We start from the raw sequence: 22,639 nt of genomic DNA, 5'->3' as shown, positions 1-22,639 counted from the left end.
AAGCTGTGGTTTTTTTTTTATAACAGAGTCATGTATTTCTATGTTATAGGCTTTGAAATTTCTGAAAACCAGAAGAGGCAGGCTGCAATGACTGTGAGAAAAGTCCCTAAACAAAAAGGTAAAGCTGCCTTTAACTACCACCACTCCACCAGCCCTACTTTCTCTATTTGTGAGACTGGGAAGCCATAAACTATGTGACTATATATACCCAGGTTTGTTTCCAGGCTGAAGTTCACTTGGGGTGATGTGGATTGTCTGGGTTTCCAGGTATTCCTGATGACATGTGGCAAATGGTCTTAAAGACATAAGGCTTAGCCATTAGAAATGATGAATACCCACCATTTGCTTCGACATGGATGGAACTGGAGGGTATTATGCTGAGTGAAGTAAGTCAATCGTTGAAAGACAATCATTATATGGTTTCACTCATACAGGGAATATAAAACATAGTGAAAGGGATTATAAGGGAAAGGAAAGAAAATGAGTGGGAAGAATCAGAGAGGGTGACAAAACATGAGAGACTCCTAACTCTGGGAAACGAACAAGGGGTAGTGGAAGGGGAGGTGGGTAGGGGGATGGGGTGACCGGGTGACGGGCACTGAGGTGGGCACTTGACAGGATGAGCACTGGGTGTTATACTATATGTTAGCAAATCGAACTCCAATTAAAAAATATATACAAAAAATAAAAAATTAAATTAAAAAATAAATTAATTTTTAAAAAGACTTAAGGCTTAGGAGTAAATAGTGTAAGGTAGTTATGTCTACAGATAGTTCTTGGTAGCGGAAAGGGAGGTGGGCGGGGGCTTGGGGTGACTGGGTGATGGGCACTGAGGGGGGCACTTGGTGGGATGAGCACTGAGTGTTATGCTATATGCTGGCAAATTGAGCTCCAATAAAAAAATTAAAAAAAAATTGGACTTCAGAGATCAATAAGCTTCCATAAAAAAATAAATAGTTCTTTAGGTACAGGAAAAATATAGAATTTCTGTTTCTTTTCATTTTAACATAAGTGAGAGAGAGAGAAAGAAACTAAACTTTATTCACAATGTAGAGACAGATGGACAATAATAACTGTGTATATTTTTTAATAAGTGCTTTTGGAATATGTATACAATTTTCTTTGATTTGTTTGGGGGCATTTGCAAGACCAGGAGTCCCAAATCAGAATGGAGAACTTCAAACTGAACCAAGGCAGAAGATTCAGATATTCATTCTCTTTTTCTGAACCACAAACTAAAATACTTAAAAAAGGAAACTAGGGGTATCTGGGTGGCTCAGTTGAGTGTCTGACTCTTGGTTTTGGCTCAGGTCATGATCCTCAGGGTCATGAAATTGAGCCCCACTTTGGGCCCCATGCTGGGTGTGGAGCCTGCTTAAAATTCTTTCTTCTCCTCTGCCCCTCCTTTTCCAACCCTCCTCACGGGCACACACTGGCACTCTCTCACTTTCTTAAAAAAAAAAAAGGAAAACACCTTAAGAATCAATTTGAATATGAAATGAAGCTTTATTTTCTCATTTTCATAAACTAGACAAAATTAAAATGCTTAGTTGAACAATGGGGAGTAACTACCCTTTGTTTACTTATGAGCATATTCAATACCAGTCATTTTATATAAGTTCTTTAATTTCATTTTTATGGTACATCTTTAAGGTAGACATTATTAGACTCATTTTCCAGATAAAGAAACAAGATCTTTGAGGTGAAGTGATTATGAACTTAACTCATCTTTATTCCAAGTCCACTGTTCTTCCCTCATCATCTCAGGGCTCTGCTGATTCTCTATGCTGTGAGAAAACAGCTTGCTTTTTTGTCTCACCTCAATTACTGACAAATGCTTCTATTACTGACAGCCACTGTCATTTTCTCCAGGGGTAAGTGATTTTAATGAGACCTCACTTTTCCCAGGCCCTTCTGCTTTCTCAGTAGGTTCTTTGGTTCAGAATGAGTCACCATACAAAATGATTAGATTCAAGTTGCCTGAAATTCCAGTGGCCACATAAAGCATCCTTAATTATTCCCAAATGAAGCTCCTTTTCACTAAGGAGCTATATGCCTGTGAATATCTGATTTCCAATTAAACAGTGTGCCTAGCTGGGCCCTCCCTGGCTAGACATACCTTCCTTTTAACTGCTTATTGTTTCTTGTCCTTGGGAGGCACTCACTGGTTCTTTCCCTTATTATGGAGATGTGATTATCTTCAGATAGAGAATTAAAGGCAATCACTCCTAACCTCTTGGGAGTGAAAATATGAGAGTCAGTGTTAGAAAGTTATCTGGGGTTAATGTCAGTGAAGATATGGTCTGTATGAGTAGGGGAACCCTGGGAGAGACTATGCCCATTCCTTAGAGATATAAACAGAACAGAACTCCAGCCAGCTGGGGAGTCCTCAGGCTATAAAGAAGCTACTGGCCTAGTGGCCTGTTTCCTGGAGGTTCTTAACCCTTAGCTTCTCTTACTATGATTCTCTCCACTGTCCTTACAACACTGACCTTCATGATGGGATGGGATTCCTTGATATCAGCATAGGTTTCCCCTAGCCTATCTGAGGCTGGCTGGTCTTTTCACTATGAATTCTTAAAGCAAAGGAACATCCATAAAATGACAAATCAGAAAACAGTCCTGCTCACTCATACCAAGCCTTTGCGTCAGGTTCCTTTTCTACCCTGTCTAGTCACAAGGCTATTCCCTTCAAGTCCTCTCTTATTCCCAGTGTTTAAGCACTTGTTCACCTGAACAGCTTTCCACCTTTAACAACAACTCTAAAGTTTTCAAAAAAACTCATTTAGTTTCAAACCTCCCAAAATTCCTTCGTATCTTCTCTATTTCTAATTTTCAAGATTCTCCTAGTCCAGGATTATAATGACTGATATATATTGAGTCTCAGGGCAACTATACATGTGGAAGCAATAGTCAAACTTAGGAATTCAATGGTTATATTATGTACATGGGAAGACAAAGAAGGGAATTCTTTTAGATACCCATTAAAGCCAGTTTCCTTAACCCTTCCAGTGACTGCTTCCTGGAAATGATGAGAGCATTGTTGTTAAGATTTCTCTAAGGCAGATATAATTGGATAGGTAATTATTCTAGTGTCCCCTTACAACCCCATCTATAATGCCATGGGACCTTATTAACTCAGTATACTACTCTGGAGAAGGGGAAGCTCCATGATGACAGAAGCTCCCTAGACCATGAACACAGCTCCCATCTCCAGAAGCTTTGGGACCATCTCAAAATCAAATGAATATCCTAAATTAACTAAAATCTTGAAAAAGAAGAGTAAAATTGAAGTAATCAGTCCTGGTTTTAACACAAATTATATAGCTACAATAACCAAGACTGTGGTATTGGCAGAAGGATAGACATATTTTACCAGTGGAAGAGAACAGAGGAACTAAAAATAGGCCTACACAAATATGCCCAACTAATTTTTGATAAAGATGCAAAAGAAATATAGTGGATGAGGGTAACCTTTCCACCAAATGCTTCAGCTATAGACCAAAAATAAAAAACTTCAACCTAAACTCACACCCTACAAAAATTAACTCAAAATGGATAATGGGCTTAAATTCAAAGCTACAAAAATTTTTTATAAAGGAGAAAATCTCCAGCATCTAGGGCTAGGCAAGAAGTTATTAGACTTGACACCAAAAGCTTGAACCATGAAATGAAGAATTAATACAATGGACCTCATTACAATAGACAGTTTTGCTCTATGAAAGACCATGTGAAGAGGATAAAAAGACAAGCCACAGACTAGGAAAAAATATTTGCAAACCATGTATCTGAGAGAACACTACTATCTAGAATGTATAAAGAACTCTAAAAACTCAGCAATAAAAACTATATGATCCAATTAGAAACAGGGCAAAAGACAGATATTTTACTGAGAGGATTATATGAATGGCAGTTAAACACATGAAAAGATGTTCAACATTTTTAATCAGTGGAGAAATGCAAATAAAAACCACAGTGAGATATCAGTACATACCTATTAAAAAGACTAAAATAAAAAATGGTGACAACATGGAATGCTGACAAGGGAGTAGAGGAACCAAATCATTTATACCTTGCCAGTGAGAATGTTAAATGGTACAGCCACTCTGGAAAATAGTATTGTGGTTTCTTAAGCCACAAAACATACAACTACCATATAACCCAGCAATTATACTCCTGGACAGTTTTCCCAGAAAAATGAAAACTTACTTTCACACATACATCAAAAAAACCCTCTATATGTTAACTAACTTGAATTTAAGTAAAATCTTGGAGAAAAATAAAAACTCCAAACAAATGTTTATAGCAGCTTTGTTCATAATAGCCCAAACTGGATATTTAAATACCCATCCAGAATTGGAAATTTGTTTCCAAACAATTTCAACCCAAATGATCTTCTTCAAGATACATTATAATTAAAACTGTCCAAAATCAAAGACAAATAGAAAGTATTAAAAGTAGCAAGAGAAAAACAATCATCAAATACAAGGGAACCCACATAAAACTATTCAAAGGTTTCTCAGCAGGAACCTAGTGGACTAGGAGAGAGTGGGATGTTATATAGTCAAAGTTCGGAAAGAAGAAAACTGTCAGCCAAAATACTCTACCCAGGAAAGCTGTCCATTAGAAATGAATGAGAGAGCAAAACTTTCCCAGAGAGAGAGAAAATTAGAGAGAGAGAGTTCATTACCATTAGACTTGTCTTACAAGAAATGCTGAAAGGAGTTTTTAAAGCTTAAATGAAAGGATGCTAATTAGTAACATGAAAACATATGAACATATGAAAATATAAACACACAGGTAAAACATATGAATAATCTAATTCAGAATATTCTAATATGGTGATGTATTAGTTACTTATACCTATCAAGGATAAGGTATGAACGGATTAAGAATAACTATAGCTACAGTAATTTATTAATGGATAATAAAAAAAGATGGAAATTGTGACATCAAAACATAATATGTGGGGTTGGGGATTAAAAAGGTAGAGTTTTATTGTGCATTTAAAGTTAATTTGTTGGGATCCCTGGGTGGCGCAGCGGTTTGGCGCCTGCCTTTGGCCCAGGGCGCGATCCTGGAGACCCTGGATCGAATCCCACATCAGGCTCCCGGTGCATGGAGCCTGCTTCTCCCTCCGCCTGTGTCTCTGCCTCTCTCTCTGTCTCTCTGTGACTATCATAAATAAATAAAAAATTAAAAAAAAAGAAATAAAGTTCATTTGTTATTAGCATAAAATAGACTATTGTAACTATAAGGTGTTTGATGTAAGCCTCACTGTAACAACAAAGCAGACACCTAGACATACAAAAAAAAAAGACATGAATCAAAGCATACCTTTGGAAAACCATCGAAGATGGCAAAAGAGAAAGAGAAGGACAAAAAGAGCTATAAAACAAAGTAATAAGATGACAATAGAAAGTCCTTACCTATTAACAATTTTTTTCTGCAGTTTATTTATTTTTTATTTAAATTCAAGTTAGTTAACATGTAGTGTAGTATTGTTTCAGGAGTAGAATTTAGTGATTCATCACTTATATATACCACCCAGTGCTTATCCCAACAAGTGCCTTCCTTAATGCTCATCACTCATTTAGCCCATCCCCTACCTGCCTCCCCTCCAGGACATAAATGAATTCAATTCCCTTATCAACGTGCATAGAATGGCTGAGTGAATAAAAATACAAGACACAACTATACATTGCCTACAAAGGTCTAAGTTCATCTTTGAGGATACACATAGCCTCAAAATTAACGTATGGGAAAAGATATTCCATGCAAGTGGAATATAAGTCAAAAACTGTCACAAGAAACATAGAAGGTCATCATATAATGATAAAGGGATAATTTATCAAGATATATATGTCCCCAAAACATAAATATATAAATTAAATATATATGTACCAAATATGGAGCACCTAAATATATTAAGCAAATATAAATATATCTGAAGGAAGAAACAGAAATATAATTAAAGCAACAATTGATGGGATGAACACTGAGTGTTATACTATATGTTGGCAAATCAAACTTCAATATAAAAAATAAATATAATTAAGGCAAGGATTGATAGAGCACCTAGACAAAAAAATGATTAAAAAAATGTTGGACTGGGAATATATTTATTTTTTTAAAGATTTTATTTATTCGAGAGAAAGAGTAAGGGAGAGAATGAGCAGAGGGGGAGGGGCAAAGGAAGAGGAAGAAGCAGATTCCCCTCTAAGTAGGGAGCTCAACATGGGGCTCAAACGCAGAATGTTGAGATCATGACCTGAGTGGAAAGCAAATACTTAACTGACTAAGCCACACAGGTGCCAATGGACTAGAAATATATTTAGACCAATTTGGACTGACTTATTTATTTATTTATTTATTTATTTATTTATTTATTAAAACAGGCTTTAAAAATATTTTTTTATTCATGAGCAAGAGAGAGAGAGAAAGAGTCAGAGACACAGGCAGAGGGAGAAGCAGGCTCCATGCAGGGAGCCTGACATGGGACTCGATCCTGGGACTCCAGGATCAGGCCCTGGGCTGAAGACCGTGCTAAACCACTGAGCCACCTGGACTGCCCAATTTGGATCATATTTAGACCTAAAAGACATACAAGAATCATGCCATCCAATAGCAGCAGCTCTTTTCTCAAGTACAAATGGAACATGTTCTAGGGTAGTATATGTTATGTCACAAAACAAGTCTTAGCAAATTTAAGAAGACTGAAATCATGTCAAGTATCATTCACCACAATGGTATGAAACTAGAAATCAAGAACAGGAGAAAAACTGGAAAGTTCACAAATATGTGGAAATTAAACAACACATTCCTGAACAACCAATGAATCAAAGAAGAAATAAAAAAGAAAAATAAAAAAAAGATCTTGAGATAAATGAAAATGAAAACACAACATAACAAGTTATTGGATATAGCAAAATCAGTTCTAGGAGGGAAGTTTATAGCCATAAAGCCTACACAAAGAAAAAAATTGAAATAAGCAACCTAACTTTACATTTCAAGGAACAAGAAAAAGAAGAAAATTTAAGGCCAAAGTTAACAGGAGAAAGGAAATAAAGATCAGAGGAGAAATAGAGACCAGAAAAACAATAGAAAAGATAAATTAAGAGCTGGCATTTGAAAAGATAAACGAAATTGAGAAACCTTTACTAAGAAAGAAAGAGAAGACTCAAATAAATAAAATCAGAAATTAAATAGGAGATATTGTATATGATACCACAGAAATAGAATCATGAAGATGACAAGTGTATACAGTAACAAATTGGATGACCTAGAAGAAATGAATAATTTCCAGAGAACATAAAATGTACCAAGATTGAACCATGAAGGTAGAAAATCTAGCCATACCAAAGATGAGTTAAAAAAAAAAAAGATTACTAAGCAGAAACATCCCAACAAGGAAAAGCCCAAGAATAGTTTCACTAGTGAGTTGTACCAAGTATTTAAAGAATTAATGCCAATCCTTCTCAAACTCTTCAAAAAATTGAAGAGAAGAGTACATTCCCAAACTCTTTTTATGAAATCAGCATTACACTGACATCAAATCCAGATAAGGACACTACAGGGAAAGAAAACCACAGGACAATATTTCTGATGCAAAAGTTCTTAACAAAATACTGGCTAACCAAATGCAAGAGCACATTAAAAGGATCATACAGCATCATTAAGTGGCATTCATTACTGAGATACAAGGATGGGTTAACATATGCAAATCAAAAATGTAATACACCACATTAATAGAAAGATAAAAATCATATAATCTCAATAGATGCTGAAAAAAGTATTTGACAGAATTCAACATCTTTTCATGATAAAAAATCTCATTAAATTAGGTATAGAAGGAACTACCTCAATATAATAAAGGGAATATATAGAAAATCTACAGCTAATATCATATTTAATGGTAAAAGTTTAAAAGCTATTATTCTAATATAAGAACACAGTGGTGCCAGATCTCACCACTCCTATGCAAAATAGTACTAGAAGTCTTAAGCAGAGAGCAATCAGGTAAGAAAAAGAAGGAAATGGTATCCAAATCAGAAAGGAGGAAGTAAAATTGATTATGTTTGACTATGACAAGATTTTACATACTTGAGAGCATCTACAAAACACCCACAGCTAACACAATGCTTAGTGATGAGAGACTGATGCTTTTCCCCTAAGATCAGGAACAAGGCAAGGATGTCCAGTCTCATCACCTCTATTCAACATTGTTCTGGAGGTTCTGGCCAAGGCAGTTAGGCAAGAAATAGAAACAAGAGGCATTCAGTTTGGAAAGGAAGAGGTAAAATTTATCTCTATTTGCAGATAACACAATCTTACATATAGAAAACTCTACAGAATACACACACACACACAAATACACACACACCACAATTAGAGTTAATAAATGAATGCAGCAAAGTTTCAGGATATAAGACCACTATATAAAATTTAATTTAAAAAAAATAAAAATAAAAATAAATAAAATTTAATTTTATTTCTATATACTTACAAAAACAATCTCAAAATTAAGAAAATCCATTTATAATAACATTAACAAAATACTTAGCAATAAATTTAATAAAACAAGTATAAAACTTATTCTCTGTACACAACAAGACATTATTGAAAGATATTTAAAAAGCTCTACATAGCAAAACATCTGATGTTCATGGATTATAAGACTCAATGTTGCTAAGATAGCAGTATTCCCCAAATTGATCTATAGATTCAAGATAGTCCTTCGATCACAGTCAACATCTTTGTAGAAACTGACCACTTGATTAAAACTAAAAGGTTTTTTATTTGAGTATTGTTGAAGCACAATGTTACATTAGTTTCAGATGTACAACATAGTGATTCAATTTCTCTATACATTATGCTGTGCTCACCACAAGTATAGCTGTCGTATGTCACCATACAACCCTATTATAATATAATTACTGTATTCCCTATTCTGTGCCATGACTTATTCATTCCATAACTGGAAACCTGTATCTCCCATTTCCCTTTACCTATTTTGCCTACCCCCTTTCCTCTGGTAACCATCATTTCTCTGTTTCTATAGGTCTGATTCTACTTTTTGTTTCTTTACTCATTTGGTTTCTTTTTAGATTCCAAATAAGAGTAAAATTATATGGTATTTGTCTTTCCCAGTCTGACTTATTTCACTTAGTATAATACCCTCTAGGTTCACCCATGTTGTTGCAAATGTCGAGATCTCATCCCTTCACTGGGTGTTGTTCTGTATGTTGGCAAATTGAACACCAATAAAAAATAAATTTATTATTAATAAAAAAGATCTCATCCCCTTTTATGGTTATGTAATACTCTATTCTATATATATATCACATCTTCCTTATCCGTTCTTCTATTGATAGACATTTAGGTTGCTTCCATATCTTGGCTATTGTGAACAGTATTGCAGTAAATATAGGGATGCATATATTGTTCTTAATTAGTGTTTTTATTTTCTTTTGTTCAATATCCAATTATTGGGTAATATAATATTTCTATTTTGGATTTTTTGAGGAAATTCTATACTGTTTTCTACAGTCGCTGTACCAATTTACATTCCCACCAACAGAGCACAAGAGTTCCTTTTTCTAGACATTCTGACAATTACTTGTTATTTTTTGGTCTTTTGTACATTAGCCATTCTCACAGTTGTAAGGTGATATCTCATAGTCGGTTTTATTTGCATTTTCCTAATGACTAGTGATATTGAGCATCACTTCATGTGTCTGTTGGCCACCTGGATATCTTCTTCAGAAAAACTGAAAAGCTGATTTTAAAATTCACATGGAATTGCAAGGGATCCAGAATGGCTAAAACAATCTTGAAAAGGAAGAACAAAGCAGGAGCATGTACTTCCAGGTTTCAAAGTGTGATCCTCAGACCAACAGCATCAGTAACATGTGAGAATGTTTTGGAAATGCAAATTCTCAGGCCCTTCCCCAGATCTACAATAGGTGATTCTGATACAGACTCAAGTATGAGAGTCATAACTAGCTTAGACTGCAAATTAGATTAACTATACAATATGAATTTAATCTGCTTTCTCAACTTCCCCCATTCTCTGGATACTTATTTTCTTCTTAATACACAGAAGATAAAAAGAAAGACAAAAATTTATTGATGGAGAGGATATATGAAGCTCTATTTCCTAATTAGAAAGAACTCCCTTTCCACTTTCCACTTTGGATTTATCTGTTCTGACCAGTCATTTTGAATGGAACCTGTGGCTGGTCTAACTTGATTTGCACTTGATACTTATTTGTGTAATGGCTTGTTGCTACTGGCAAAACATTCAGCGCACAAAACTGAACATTTAGAATACAGTGTGAATAAACATTTGAACAGAATTTAAGTTTCATTACACCTGCCATGGTGTTTTATAGCTCTTATTTCAGTTCCAGTTTTGAAGACTCAGGGAAGGCAAATAGGTTTCAGGAAAGAAAAGAAAAGAAAGAAAGAAAGAAAGAAAGAAAGAAAGAAAGAAAGAAAGGAAGGAAGGAAGGAAGAAAGAAAGAAAAGAAGAAAGAAAGAAAGAAAGAAAGAAAGAAAGAAAGAAAGAAAGAAGAGAAAGAGAGAAGAAAGAAAGAAAGAAAGAAAGAGAAAGAAAGAGAAAGAAAGAAGAAAGAAAGAAAGAAAGAAAGAAAGAAAGAAAGAAAGAAGAAAGAAAAGAAGGAAGGAAGGAAGGAGAAAGAAAAGAAAAGAAGGAAGGAAAGAAAGAAAAAGAAAGGAAGAAAGAAAGAAAGAAAAAGAAAGAAAGAAAGAAAGAAAGAAAGAAAGAAAGAAAGAAAGAAAGAGAAAGAAGGAGGAGGGGAGAGATATATTCCCCATCTGGCAGTTAAGACAAGAGAGCTAAATTAGTCAGAAGTTTTATAGCAAGGAGAACAAAGAAATATAGTGCTCAAGCACAATTAAGCTGTAGAACCCTCACTGGGGGATAAGGGGGCTAGGGAATAGCAGGGCTGGCTGAAGGCCTGGAATGAGAGGCCAGGGATTCGAGGGAAGTCGGTGGGAGAAGCCCAGAGGGCAAATCAGGGCTAAGGGCTCAGGCCTTAAGACCAATGGCATGGACTACTAAAGGGCTAGAGTTGGCACTCATGGGAAAAAAAGAAAAGATTTTGTATGTAGAAAATCTTAAAGACTACCAAAAAACTGTTAGATTTAATCAATGAATTCAGTAAGGTTTCAGGATGCAAAGTCAACATACAAAACTCATTAACATCTATACACCAACAATGAGCTATTCAAAAAACAAAATAAAACAGTCCATTTATAATAGTATCAAAAATGATAAAATACTTAGAAATAAATCTAGCCAAGCAGGTGAAAGATGTATTCGCTGAAAACTCTAAGACATTTATGAAAAAAAAATGGAAGATATCCTGTGCCTCTGGATTTGAAAAATTAATATCATTAAAATGACTGTACTGACAAAACCATCTATAGTTTCTGTGCATTTCCTATCAAGGTTCTAATGACATTTTTTCCAGAAATAAGAAAAACAATTCTGAAATTTATATGGAACCATAAAAGACTCTAAAGAGCCAAAGTAATCTTGAGAAAGAACAAAGCTGGAACCATCACACTTTCTGGCTTCAAAATATATTACAGAACTATGGTAACCAAATAGTTTAGCACTTGGAAAAATACAGATACAAAGACCAATAGAAAAGAATCTAGATCCCAGAAATAAACCCATGCATATACAATCAAGTAAAATCTGACAAGGGAGCCACAAATATTCAATAAAGGACAATCTCTTCAATAACTGGTTCTGGGTAGATAGTCACCTGCAGAAGGATGAACTAGACCTCTATGTTACATCACCCATAAAAATTAACTCAAAATGGCTTAAAGACTTAAATATAAATCTTAGTATCTTCAATTGCTATAAGAAAATATGGAAAAATCTTCTTGACATTGGTTTTGGCAATGAATTATTGGACAAGGCACATAAAACACAAATAACAAAAGAAAAACTAGTGGAATCACATCAAATTTAAAGGTTCTGCACAGCAAAAATCAACAAAATAAAAAAGCAACCTATGGAATGGGGAAAATACTTGCAAACTACATATGTGATAAGGAGTTAATATCCAAAATATTAAAGGAATTCATACTACTCAATAGCAAAAACCCACAAATAATCCAATTTAAAAAGAGACAAAGGATTTGAATAGATACTTTTCCAAATAAAATATTCAAATGTCCAACAAGTACATGAAAAGTTGCTCAACATCACTAATAATCAGGAAATGCAAATAAAAAGCACAATGAGAGAACACTTCATACCTGTTAGAATGCCTATCAAAAGACAATAACAAAGACTGACAAGGATATGGAGAGAAAGGAACCCCTGTATACTGTGGGAATGTACATTGGTACAACCAATATGGAAAACAGTATGGAGGTTCATAAAAAATTAATATTATCCAGCAATTCCAGTTTAGGGTATATATCTAAAGGAAATGAAATCACTGTCTCAAAGAAATATCTGCTCCCTATGTTCACTGCAGCATTACTCACATTAGCCAAGACATGGAAACAACCTAAATGTCCTTTAGCAGACAAATGGATAAAATAAAGGTATATAAAGTACACACTCACGGAATATTATTCAGTCATAAAAGAAGGAAATCCTGCCTTTTGCCACATCATGAATGAACCTGAAAGGTATTATGCTAAGTTAAATAATTCAGAGAAAGACAAATACTGTATGATCTCACTTATATGTGAAATGTAATAAAATTGAATTCATAGAGAACAGATTGGTGGTTGCCAGATGCAAGAGGGTATGTAGTGGGAGAAATGGGTAAAGGTAGTCAAAGGGTACAGGCTTATAAAATAAGTGTATAGCATGGTCACTGAAGTTAATAATACTGTATTATAAGTTTGAAAGTTTCTAAGAGAGATCTTAAAAGTTCTCAAAAGAACTTTTTTTTCAAAAGAAAAAAATAGATTTTTCAAAAGAAAAAATATATAACTATGTGAGGTGATAGATGTTAAATAACCTTAATGTGATTATCATTCTGTAGTGTATATATACATCAACTCATTATGTTGTACACCTTAATCATATCCAATGTAATACGTGTATTTTACCTCAATAAAACTAATGGACAAAAAGGAAATACAAAATCTGAGCAGCTCAGTGAGACTAAGACGACTGAATTAGCAATCAAAAACCTCACGAAAAGAAAAGCTTAGGACCAGATGGTTTCACTAGTGAATTCTATGAAAGATTTAAAGAAGAATTAATACCACTTCTTCTCAAACTCTTCCTAAAAACCTGAAAAGAACACTTTCAAACTCATTTTATGAGGCGAGGATTACACTGACACTAGTTCCAGATAAAGACAATATAAGACAATATAGGTCAATATTTCTGATAAATATGATGCAAAAATTCTCAAGAAAATGCTAGCAAACCAAATTCAGCAGCATATTAAAAGGATCATACACCATCATCTAGTGGGATTCATCTCTAGGAAGCAGAGACATGAAAATCAATAAATGTGATGCACAACATTAACAAATATAAGATAAAATCACATTTCTATAGATACAATAAAAGCATCTGACAAAATTCAACATATTTTCATGATTAAAATTCTCAGTAAATTTGTATATAAGGAACATACTTCAACGTAATCAATGCGTTATATGACAAGCCTACCACTATTAACAAGCATGCTCAATGGTGAATGGCTGAGAGCTTTTCCTCTAATATCAGGAACAAGACAGGGATGCCAACTCTCACCACTTTTACTTAATGTACTGCTGGAAGTCCTATCCAGAGCAATCAGGCAAGAAAAAGAAATAAAAGAAAGGAAGAAGCAAAATTGTCCCTGTTTGGAGCTGACATGATTTGTTTTAGGAAAAATCTAGAAACTCTCCTAAGAGATAATATTAGAATACTATAATAATAATGGAATTCAATAATGTTTCAGGATACAAAATACAAAAATTACTTGTTTCAATAACAATGAACATTGAAAAGAGAAATTAAGAGACACTCCCATTTACAATGGTACAGAATAGGATACAGTGCTTAGGAATATATTTAACTTTGGTGGTTAAAAATCTATACACTGAAAGCTATTAGAAATTTATAAAAGAAATTGAAGAAAACACAAATAAATGGAATGGTATTCTGTATTTATGGATTGTAAGAATTAATATCGTGAAAATGCCCTTACTACCCAAAGCCATCTGTAGATTTATTGTAATCCCTATCTAAAATTCCATGGCATTTTTCACAGAAGTAGATAAAACAATTATAAAATTCATATGGAACTACAAAAGACCCCGAATAACTAAAGCAAACCTGAGAAAGAAGAACAAAATTGGTGGCATCATGTTCTCTGATTTAAAACTTTATTCCAAAGCAAATAGTAATCAAAACAATATACTGGCAATAAAATCTGACATATAGACTAGTGGGAGAGAATCAAAAGACCAATTATATCCATTCATCCTTCGATGGACACCAAGGCTTCTTCCACAGTTTGGCTATTGTGGACATTGCTGCTATAAACATCGGGGTGCAGGTGGATGAATATGAAGAAGATGTGGTCTATGTATACAATGGAATATTACTCAACCATTAGAAATGACAAATGCCCACCATTTGCTTCGACGTGGATGGAACTGGAGGGTAGGTATTATGCTGAGTGAAATAAGTCAATCAGAGAAGGACAAACATATGGTCTCATTCATTTGGGGAATGTAAAAATAGTGAAAGGGAATAAAGGGGAAAGGAGAGAAAATGAGTGGGAAATATCAGAGAGGGAGACAGAACATGAGAGACTACTAACTCTGGGAAACGAACAAGGGGTGGTGGAAAGGGAGGTCGGCGAGGGGTGGGGGTGACTGAGTGATGGGTACTGAGGAGGGCACTTGATGGGATGAGCACTGGGTGTTATGTTATATTGTTGGCAAATTGAACTCCAATAAAAAAAAAGAGAGAGACCAATTATAAACCCATAGTCAACTAATATTTATCAGGAGGTCAGGAATACTCAGTGGGGAAAGGATAGTCTCTTTTATAAATGATATTGGGAAAATTGGATTTTCACATGCAAAGGAATGTATTGGATTCCTGTCTTACACTTCTCAGAAAAATTAACTCAAAATGAATTAAAGATTTAAGTGTAGGACCTAACACCATAAAAATCCTAAAAGAAAATATAGGGAAAATACTCCTTGACATGATTTTGGCAACAAGTTTTTTAATATGACACCAAAAGCATGACCAAAATTTAAAAAGTGGGACTACATCAAACTAAAAAGCTTCTGCACAGCAAAAAAAAAAAAAAATCAACAGAATAAAAAGGCGACCTACAGAAAGAGAGAAAATATTGGCAAACCATGTATCAGATAAGGGATTAATATTCAAAAAATATATGAGCAACACATACAACTCAACTACAAACTACAAAAAAATAGTTCAGTAAAAAATGGGCAAATGACCTGAATAGATGTTTCTCCAAATAAAACATGCAATTGCCCATGTAAATGTTCTACAAGTATAAAAAAAAAAAAAGATGTTCAATATTACCAATCATCAGAACAATGTAAATCAAAACCATGAGAGGTTATATTTGTTAGAGTGGCTGCTATCAAAAAAAGAGAGATAACAAGTGCTGGTGAGGATTTGGAGAAAAAGGAGCCCTTGGACACTGATGGTAGGAATATAAATTTGTAAGGTACTATGAAAACAGTATGAAGGATCCCCAAAAAGTTGAAAATAGAGTGGTCATTTGATCCAGCAATTCCACTTCTAGTGTATATGGAAAGAAAATGAAATCAAGATCCCAAAGAGATGTCTGCACCCTCATGTTCATTGCAGCATTATTCACAATAGCCAAGACAATGAACAACTGATATATCTTTCAGCAGATGAATGGATAATATATATATTACATATACAATACAATATTATTCAGCCATAAAAATAAGGAAATATTACCATTTATGGAAACATGGATGGACTTTGAGGGCATCATACTATGTGAAATAAGTAAAACAAAAATATAAATACTATATGATTTCATTTATATTGGAATATAAAGAAAGCAAAACTATAGAAACAGAAAGTAGATGGTAGTTGCCAGGGCCTGGGATGGGGGAAGTATAAAGATGTTGGTCAAAGGGCACAAACTTTAGTTGCCAGATGAATTTGGGGAATATAATGTACAGCACAGTGACTATAGTTAATATTTTAACTTGGGAGTTGCTAAGAGAGTAGTTCTTAAATGCTCTTACAACACACAAAAAAGGTTATTTTGTGAAGTGATGGATATACTAACCTTATTGTAGTTCTCATCTTGGAATATATATGTGTATCAAATCATCACATTGTACACCTTAAACTTATAGAATGTTACTTATCGATTATATCTCAATAAATCTGGAAAACAAAAGTAAGATCTAAAACAAAGCAAAACAATATTAGCTTTTAAAAAAGAACTCATTGCTTCCTACTTAAGTGCCAATGGCTGACAATGGCTCAATATGATACTACTTCTAGGATAATGGGATCGAGTCATCAAACAAAGGCAAACAAAGAAGCTGTAATGTTGAAATTTCAGACATTAGCCAGCAGTTGAGGAAGCTATTTGGGAGCAGCAGAGAGGTCTTCATTGCATTCTGAATCATATGCTGTATGCAATTATGCTCTGAATATAGGTTAGGATTAAACTTTAAATTCAGCCCCTCCACCCTGGAATCTTCTATTCATGTGGATTTTGCTTTGAAGCTTGCAAATATTTCTATGAAAGTTGTAGTCATTGAATTGTCCCCTTTGAATGGTCACAAATATATTCCAAGTCTTCCTTGTGTTACATGAATCCTATTTTCTTTGCTTTCTTTCTAATCTACCAAATGTGACTTTCATATTAAATATGGTTTCATCACTACAACCTGAGGTAGAGTACACTTGTACCTTGCCTTTTAGAGAACCATTTCCCAACTGAAGACCTGCTTTGAAGTCACTAGTTCTTAACTTGGCTCTTTTGACACTTCTAGGGGGAGTTGAGGAGGGAGAAAACCAAGTTGCTTTGAAATTAAATGGAAAGCATTGGGTGATTTGCAGGAACGTCTGGCATAATGGATTATGGTCTCTTGGGGTGCCTGGGTGGTACAGTCAATTGAGCATCTGACTCTTGGCTTTGGCTCAGGTCATGATCTCAGGGTCATGGGATTGAGCCCTGCGTTGGGATCCCTGCTCAGCTTGGAGTCTACTTAAGTTTCTCTCTCCCTGTCCTTTTGGCCCTCCTCCTGCCCCCATTCTTAAATAAATAAGTAAATATTTTTAAGATTTTGTTTTATTTATTTTTTTATAGATTTTATTTATTTATTCATGAGAGACACAGAGAGAGAAAGGCAGAGACACAGGCAGAGAGAGAAGCAGGATCCATGCAGGGAGCCTGATGTGGGACTCGATTTCAGGATTCCAGTATTACACCCTGGGCCGACGGGAGGCGCTCAACTGCTGAGCCACCCAGGCGTCCATAAATAAGTAAATCTTAAGAAAAAAAGAATGAGAAATCAAATAATGTGGATTCTAGGGACGTCTGGGTGGCTCAACAGTTGAGTGTCTCCCTTTGGTTCAGGGTATGATCCCAGTCAGGGTATCGAGTCCCACGTCGGGCTCCCTGTGAGGAGTCTGCTTCTTCCTCTGTCAATGTCTCTGCTTCTCTCTGTGTCTCTTAGGAATAAATAAATAAAATCTTTTAAAACAGAAAAAAAATGTGGATTCTATCCTTTGCTTTATGACCTTAGATATGACATTTCACCACAGGTCTCAGTGTCCTCATCTGTAAAATGGCTGATGACACCAAAGCTTCTCAGTAATGTCTGAGTAGGTGGGAAAGTGTGTGTTGTTGTATTAGTCACCATACCATTCCAAAATCTGTTAAGGAATTGCAGTTCTTCCCTTGGATGATTTTCAATTCCAGTTCATACTCTCTAAATAGGCTGCCTTTAATTGTCTGCTCAAAGTGGTCACTGGATGATTTGGGAAACCACTTAACTTATACTCTCCATTTGATCTCCCATCTATTCTAGGTGTCAACTCTGCCCGCTCAATTCCTCCTTCCTACCCACCACCGCAGGACCCGTTAAACCAGGCCCAGTACCTGGTCCCGGATGGCATCGCTCAGTCACAGGTCTTTGAGTTCACCGAACCCAAGCGCAGCCAGTCACCATTCTGGCAAAATTTCAGCAGGTTAACCCCCTTCAAAAAATAATACCTACAGGGAGGCAGATAATTTTAAAATAAAGTAAATAAAATTATATTTATAGATGGACAATTTTTTGGAGAAGCACTGTTGAAATTTATATATATATAAATATATATATCTACATATATATATTTATATATAGAGAGACACATATACACACACAGACCCTTGAGTATACACAAACACACATGTATACATACACACACACACAGAAGGACCAAAAAATGTTTTGTTTGTTTGGGGAAGTGAAATCTGTAGTTGGTAGGAAGAGGTACCAATGACTTCTAAATATGTGATCCCTTCTTAAAAGTTTTCTGTTCTTACCCTGTCCCCCTCCCCTTTATTTTCAGAAACTGACATTTCTATGTGTTCCTTTTCTTGTTGAGATAATCTCTTTGCACACCTGTGAGTGATTCATTGACTTGTCATTATTATTACCATAGATGTGTTTGTATTGTTTTTTTCTTTCCTAATGATACTGATGCTGATAACTTTTGAATATACTTTAATGTGATGGAGTTTGGGAATTTGAATTTTTTTCCTTTTCCTTTTCAATGGGTAAGGGAGGATTCTCCTTTCTCTTTCTCTTCTCCCTCAGCTGACCACCTGTGAATGTTTCTGCAGTCTGGCATTTGCCCTAGACAGCCTTTTCCCTGCATCTTCCGTCCTCAGTTGTGCCAGTCTAGACATGCTCTGTTGTGCCCTGTGACATAACTGCTTGATATTTCTATTGCTTTCACTGTGTTTTAGGTGTTGTAGAGGGATCAAAACCAAACAGAATCAAGGGAGAGTCAGATTATAATAATTCTGGAGAGGACTTCTGTTCAGGGAACATTCTGCATTTGGGCTCTTCTAGCACTGGGAGTTCCCATGTTGTAGCACTGCTGGATCATGAGTAGTTTTATATCTGGGACTTAGTTTGAGCTAATTATTATCTTCTTCAAGCTGCTTTGGTTATGGTGTTCCTTGTAGGCCTCTCCCTCCCCTAACCTAAAAGATCTGAGCTTGAAGCAAAGGGGCTGAGACTCTGCTTCCTGGGGGAGGGATTCAACTGCCTAGCACCAAGTAGGCTTAAAATTGGAGGTCCCCACTGAAATTATTTCAGGGGCCTGGTCATCCCTGCTTCCATTTTCAGATTACAGGTGGCATTTCTTGGAGTCTGTGAAGGGGTCAAGACAGAGCACACCTGATCAAGATCATCAGCTGCCTTCAAATTATTGACCTGGACAGGATCCAAGGCTGACCATAACCTCTTAAAGGAAAGAACAGGAATGGGCATGGAAAGAGGCAGCCCTAGCCCAAGATATATACCTGCAGTTCCTACCACTCAAGTTATATGAAATTTCCCCCATTGTTAACAGATTGCATGGACAGTCTTCCGTGACTCCTTCCTTCTCCTCTCCCTGTTGTCCTTCATTCTCCTATTCTCCTGGCACAGGAAAATTACTGCTATTAGCATAGTTAAAGAACTTCTGTCACTCTAAGAAAGCCCTATGTCCAACATTCTCCCATCCCAGGACATTTGAAGTAAGTAAGTGAGGAGCCCAGTGAGGCTTCCCTATGGAGAAAAGATCTGAGGTAGAGACACTACCCTCAGGCTCATATTTTGCAGGCTTTATACTTAGGAAAAACTAACTTCTCCCACTAAGAGGCAGGGTCCCTATGGGTGCAAGAGTACCTGTTCTTCCTCCCCACATAGCCCTTTAGGTGGGCAGACCTTGAACAGCAAGAATAAGGGAGTACAAAGGAGTAAGAATGGGCCCTACTATGAAGAACCACTCTAGTGAGGAATCTGGAAATTTTGAGTCTGTTCTGGACCCCAGGAGAAAACTGTCATGAAAGGACTTCAGCTTACTGAGCAGCAACCATGGCTACATGAAGCCCTCAGCACAGCTAACTTGATTGCTGCTCTATGCCTCCTGACCCAGACCAGGCCCTGCCCAGCCTAGGAATTATTCCTCTTTGGGAATCAAATTACAAGCTCTTTATGCTGCCATTCCACCACATTCAAATCAGACTTGTGGAGTAAGTCAAGGGTAAGCCTGAGCTGGGCAGAGGGCTGGGGCTCGGGACTGGCCACAACTGCTCAGCAAATGACCCAGCTACTTAAGCCTCCCTTGGCAAGGAACCTGGTACCCAGTGCCTAAGCTAAAATGGTCTCCCTGGCAAACAGCATGTGTTTCAGTAACTGTGTAGGCCTCCCTTAAGTATACATCCTTTTCCTACTTTCCGTTCCTCTCCACTAGGCTTAATCTTGATGTTTTTCTCCAAGGGCTAGGAATAAACCAAGAGCAGATGGTTGGCCAAGTCCCTGGGCCTACAACATCTCTTAGCCAAGCCTCCTTGTCCTCCCTCCATTCCCTTCCCCCTGAGCCTGTGACCAGAGCTCCAGGATCAGGGATGTTACCTCTTGCCACCCACCTCTCATCTACCCAAACCACTGGCCTCACCAGATACCAAGAACTTGTGAAAACAACAAGAGATCAGTTCACCATTGGTTGGAGTATTCCCCAGCCTATGGCAGCAAAGCAGACCAGTGACCAACAGCCCCAAGGGGAGCCCTATTACCTGGGATCAGGGTCCAGGTCTATTCTGTGCCCCACAGCAGTGCTATCCCCAAGAATTCTGTAAATCTCTTCTATGTGTGCATGGCCCCCAAGCTCCCCTTTCCTCAACTCAATGAGGCCTGGATTTGCTCTCCAAAAGGCTTTGCTAGTGTATTTTTTGGGCCCTGCTGTGGGATGCTCCTAACACAGAAATCTAACTCCTCTTTCTCCCTCTATCCTCTTCTCTCTGTGTGTATAAATCTAATGGATTTATCAATGACAGTGACAAGAGAGTTCTAACAATTCTAGTGTGAAACCAAATAGTGATCTTTTAGTGCTTTGGGGCTGGGGTGGGCTGGGGTGGATGGATGGGTAACAGTGATTTTGATTACCCCTGCTGCTCTGCATTTGCCAGTTTATTATTTTGTTTCTTCCGAATGTTTGACGCTGTCAAACAAGTGTCAAAGTTGTGTGTTTAAAAAAATGTTTATCAACAAAACTATGATGTTGTAATGACACAAAGCCTTATGAAAATATTTATGGAGTTCAATAAAAGAAGTAAAAAAGACACTTCCAGGCAGAGTTTTCTTGCCTTGTGTGTGTGTGTGTGTGTGTGTGTGTGTGTGTGTGTGTGTGTGTGTTTTACTAGTTGCAAAATAAAGAGAATTTTTCTGATGAGGGACAGCTTATCCCAACCTAATCTTGGCCTGCCAGCCCTGCTGTTACATTGTCAGGCATCTCATGGGATGTCTGTGACCTTCCATGTCCTTTCTGGAAGAGTGGTCCATAAGAAACAAGTTTGATGCTATAACCAAGGGCACTTTAAATGTCTTTATACATGGGACTGTTCTTCATATCACCTGTCCCTTGAGGACCTATTCCTGACCCCATTCCTTTTCCTTGTAGCTACAAGTCCAATACCTGCCCTGGGCACTCACAGGAGCTTAAAAGCTGCTTTTTGGATCTAGCCAGAGGCCATATCATATTCTGGTTCCGTCTTCTCAGAGGTAGACACATTCCTTATCCAACCCCCAAAGTCAGTGTAGTGACCTTACTGTTTTGTTCATCATGGTGTTGCCTACAAATAGATGCTCCTTGCTGCCCACAAGGCCCCCATGTGGTGTCTTATCCTATGCATCAGAGATGCAATACTGGGTTCGTTCTGGCACTGCCTCACCTGACTGTCTCCAGAGTGACTAAACACTAACTCTAATTACTTATTTCCTAAAAGGGACCAGGTAATTGTTCCAAACTACAGAGTTAGGAGGAAGAGCAAGTATTCTACCTCTGGGTTAGAGTATGAGCCCTGTCTATCTAGGATGAAAGGATGCCCCTAATCCTAGATTTGGAGAAAGTAATTATTAAAACATCTCCTTCAATAAAATTTACTCTCCATTTCTTGACTCTCTCTCATAAGCTAACCACTTTCTCTACTACTTACACTTTTTCTCTTTTCCATGTAGTCTGCAGTCTTTTTTCATCAAACTCAGAACACTCAGTTCTCGCCAGTCCCTGCTCCATCTTGCCAGTTCTGAGCCTCATCAGCTTCCAAAGGTGAATTTCAATTACTGCCTCTGCTCTGAGTATTCCCTAAACTACCTTCTGATGGTCCTAGAATGGAGGATGGGGAGACAAATTCTGGGGGTTGTACACTTTAGGATGCAGCTAATTCTCTCCTAAGGTACCTAAAATAAAGCATGTCTCATCAGCAGAAGATTTATTTCTGAAAGTCCCATACGGTCCACATGATCATCCATATTCTTTATTACCATGAAGAATGGCTCTATGACTTACAAGCTAAGAGCATTTACCCACTTAACTGCCATCAGTTTTATTACA

General features: G+C 36.6%; 1 protein-coding gene across 15 annotated transcripts in view; it reads left to right on the top strand.

Annotated features, from left to right (window-relative positions):
* The window catches only part of ARHGEF9 (Cdc42 guanine nucleotide exchange factor 9), a 206,214-nt gene extending 184,844 nt beyond the window's left edge, over window positions 1-21,370 (top strand). For 11 of the 15 annotated variants that reach the window (XM_025989027.2, XM_072744023.1, XM_072744022.1 and 8 more), the window contains 3 exons: window positions 50-118; window positions 18,079-18,238; window positions 19,390-21,370. In XM_025989027.2, the coding sequence (XP_025844812.1) occupies window positions 50-118; window positions 18,079-18,238; window positions 19,390-19,444 (284 nt within the window). In that variant the 3' untranslated portion in view covers window positions 19,445-21,370. Of the gene's footprint in view, window positions 1-49; window positions 119-18,078; window positions 18,307-19,389 lie in introns of those variants that run through there. The other 4 variants (XM_072744020.1, XM_072744028.1, XM_072744021.1 and 1 more) reach the window with 2 other exon arrangements.
* Window positions 21,371-22,639: the final 1,269 nt, after the last annotated feature.

Source organism: Vulpes vulpes, chromosome X (genome assembly GCF_048418805.1).
Source record: "Vulpes vulpes isolate BD-2025 chromosome X, VulVul3, whole genome shotgun sequence".
NCBI classification, from domain to species: Eukaryota; Metazoa; Chordata; class Mammalia; order Carnivora; family Canidae; genus Vulpes; species Vulpes vulpes.
The sequence above is the reverse complement of the archived record's forward strand: the minus strand, read 5'-3'. Positions and strand labels throughout refer to the sequence as shown.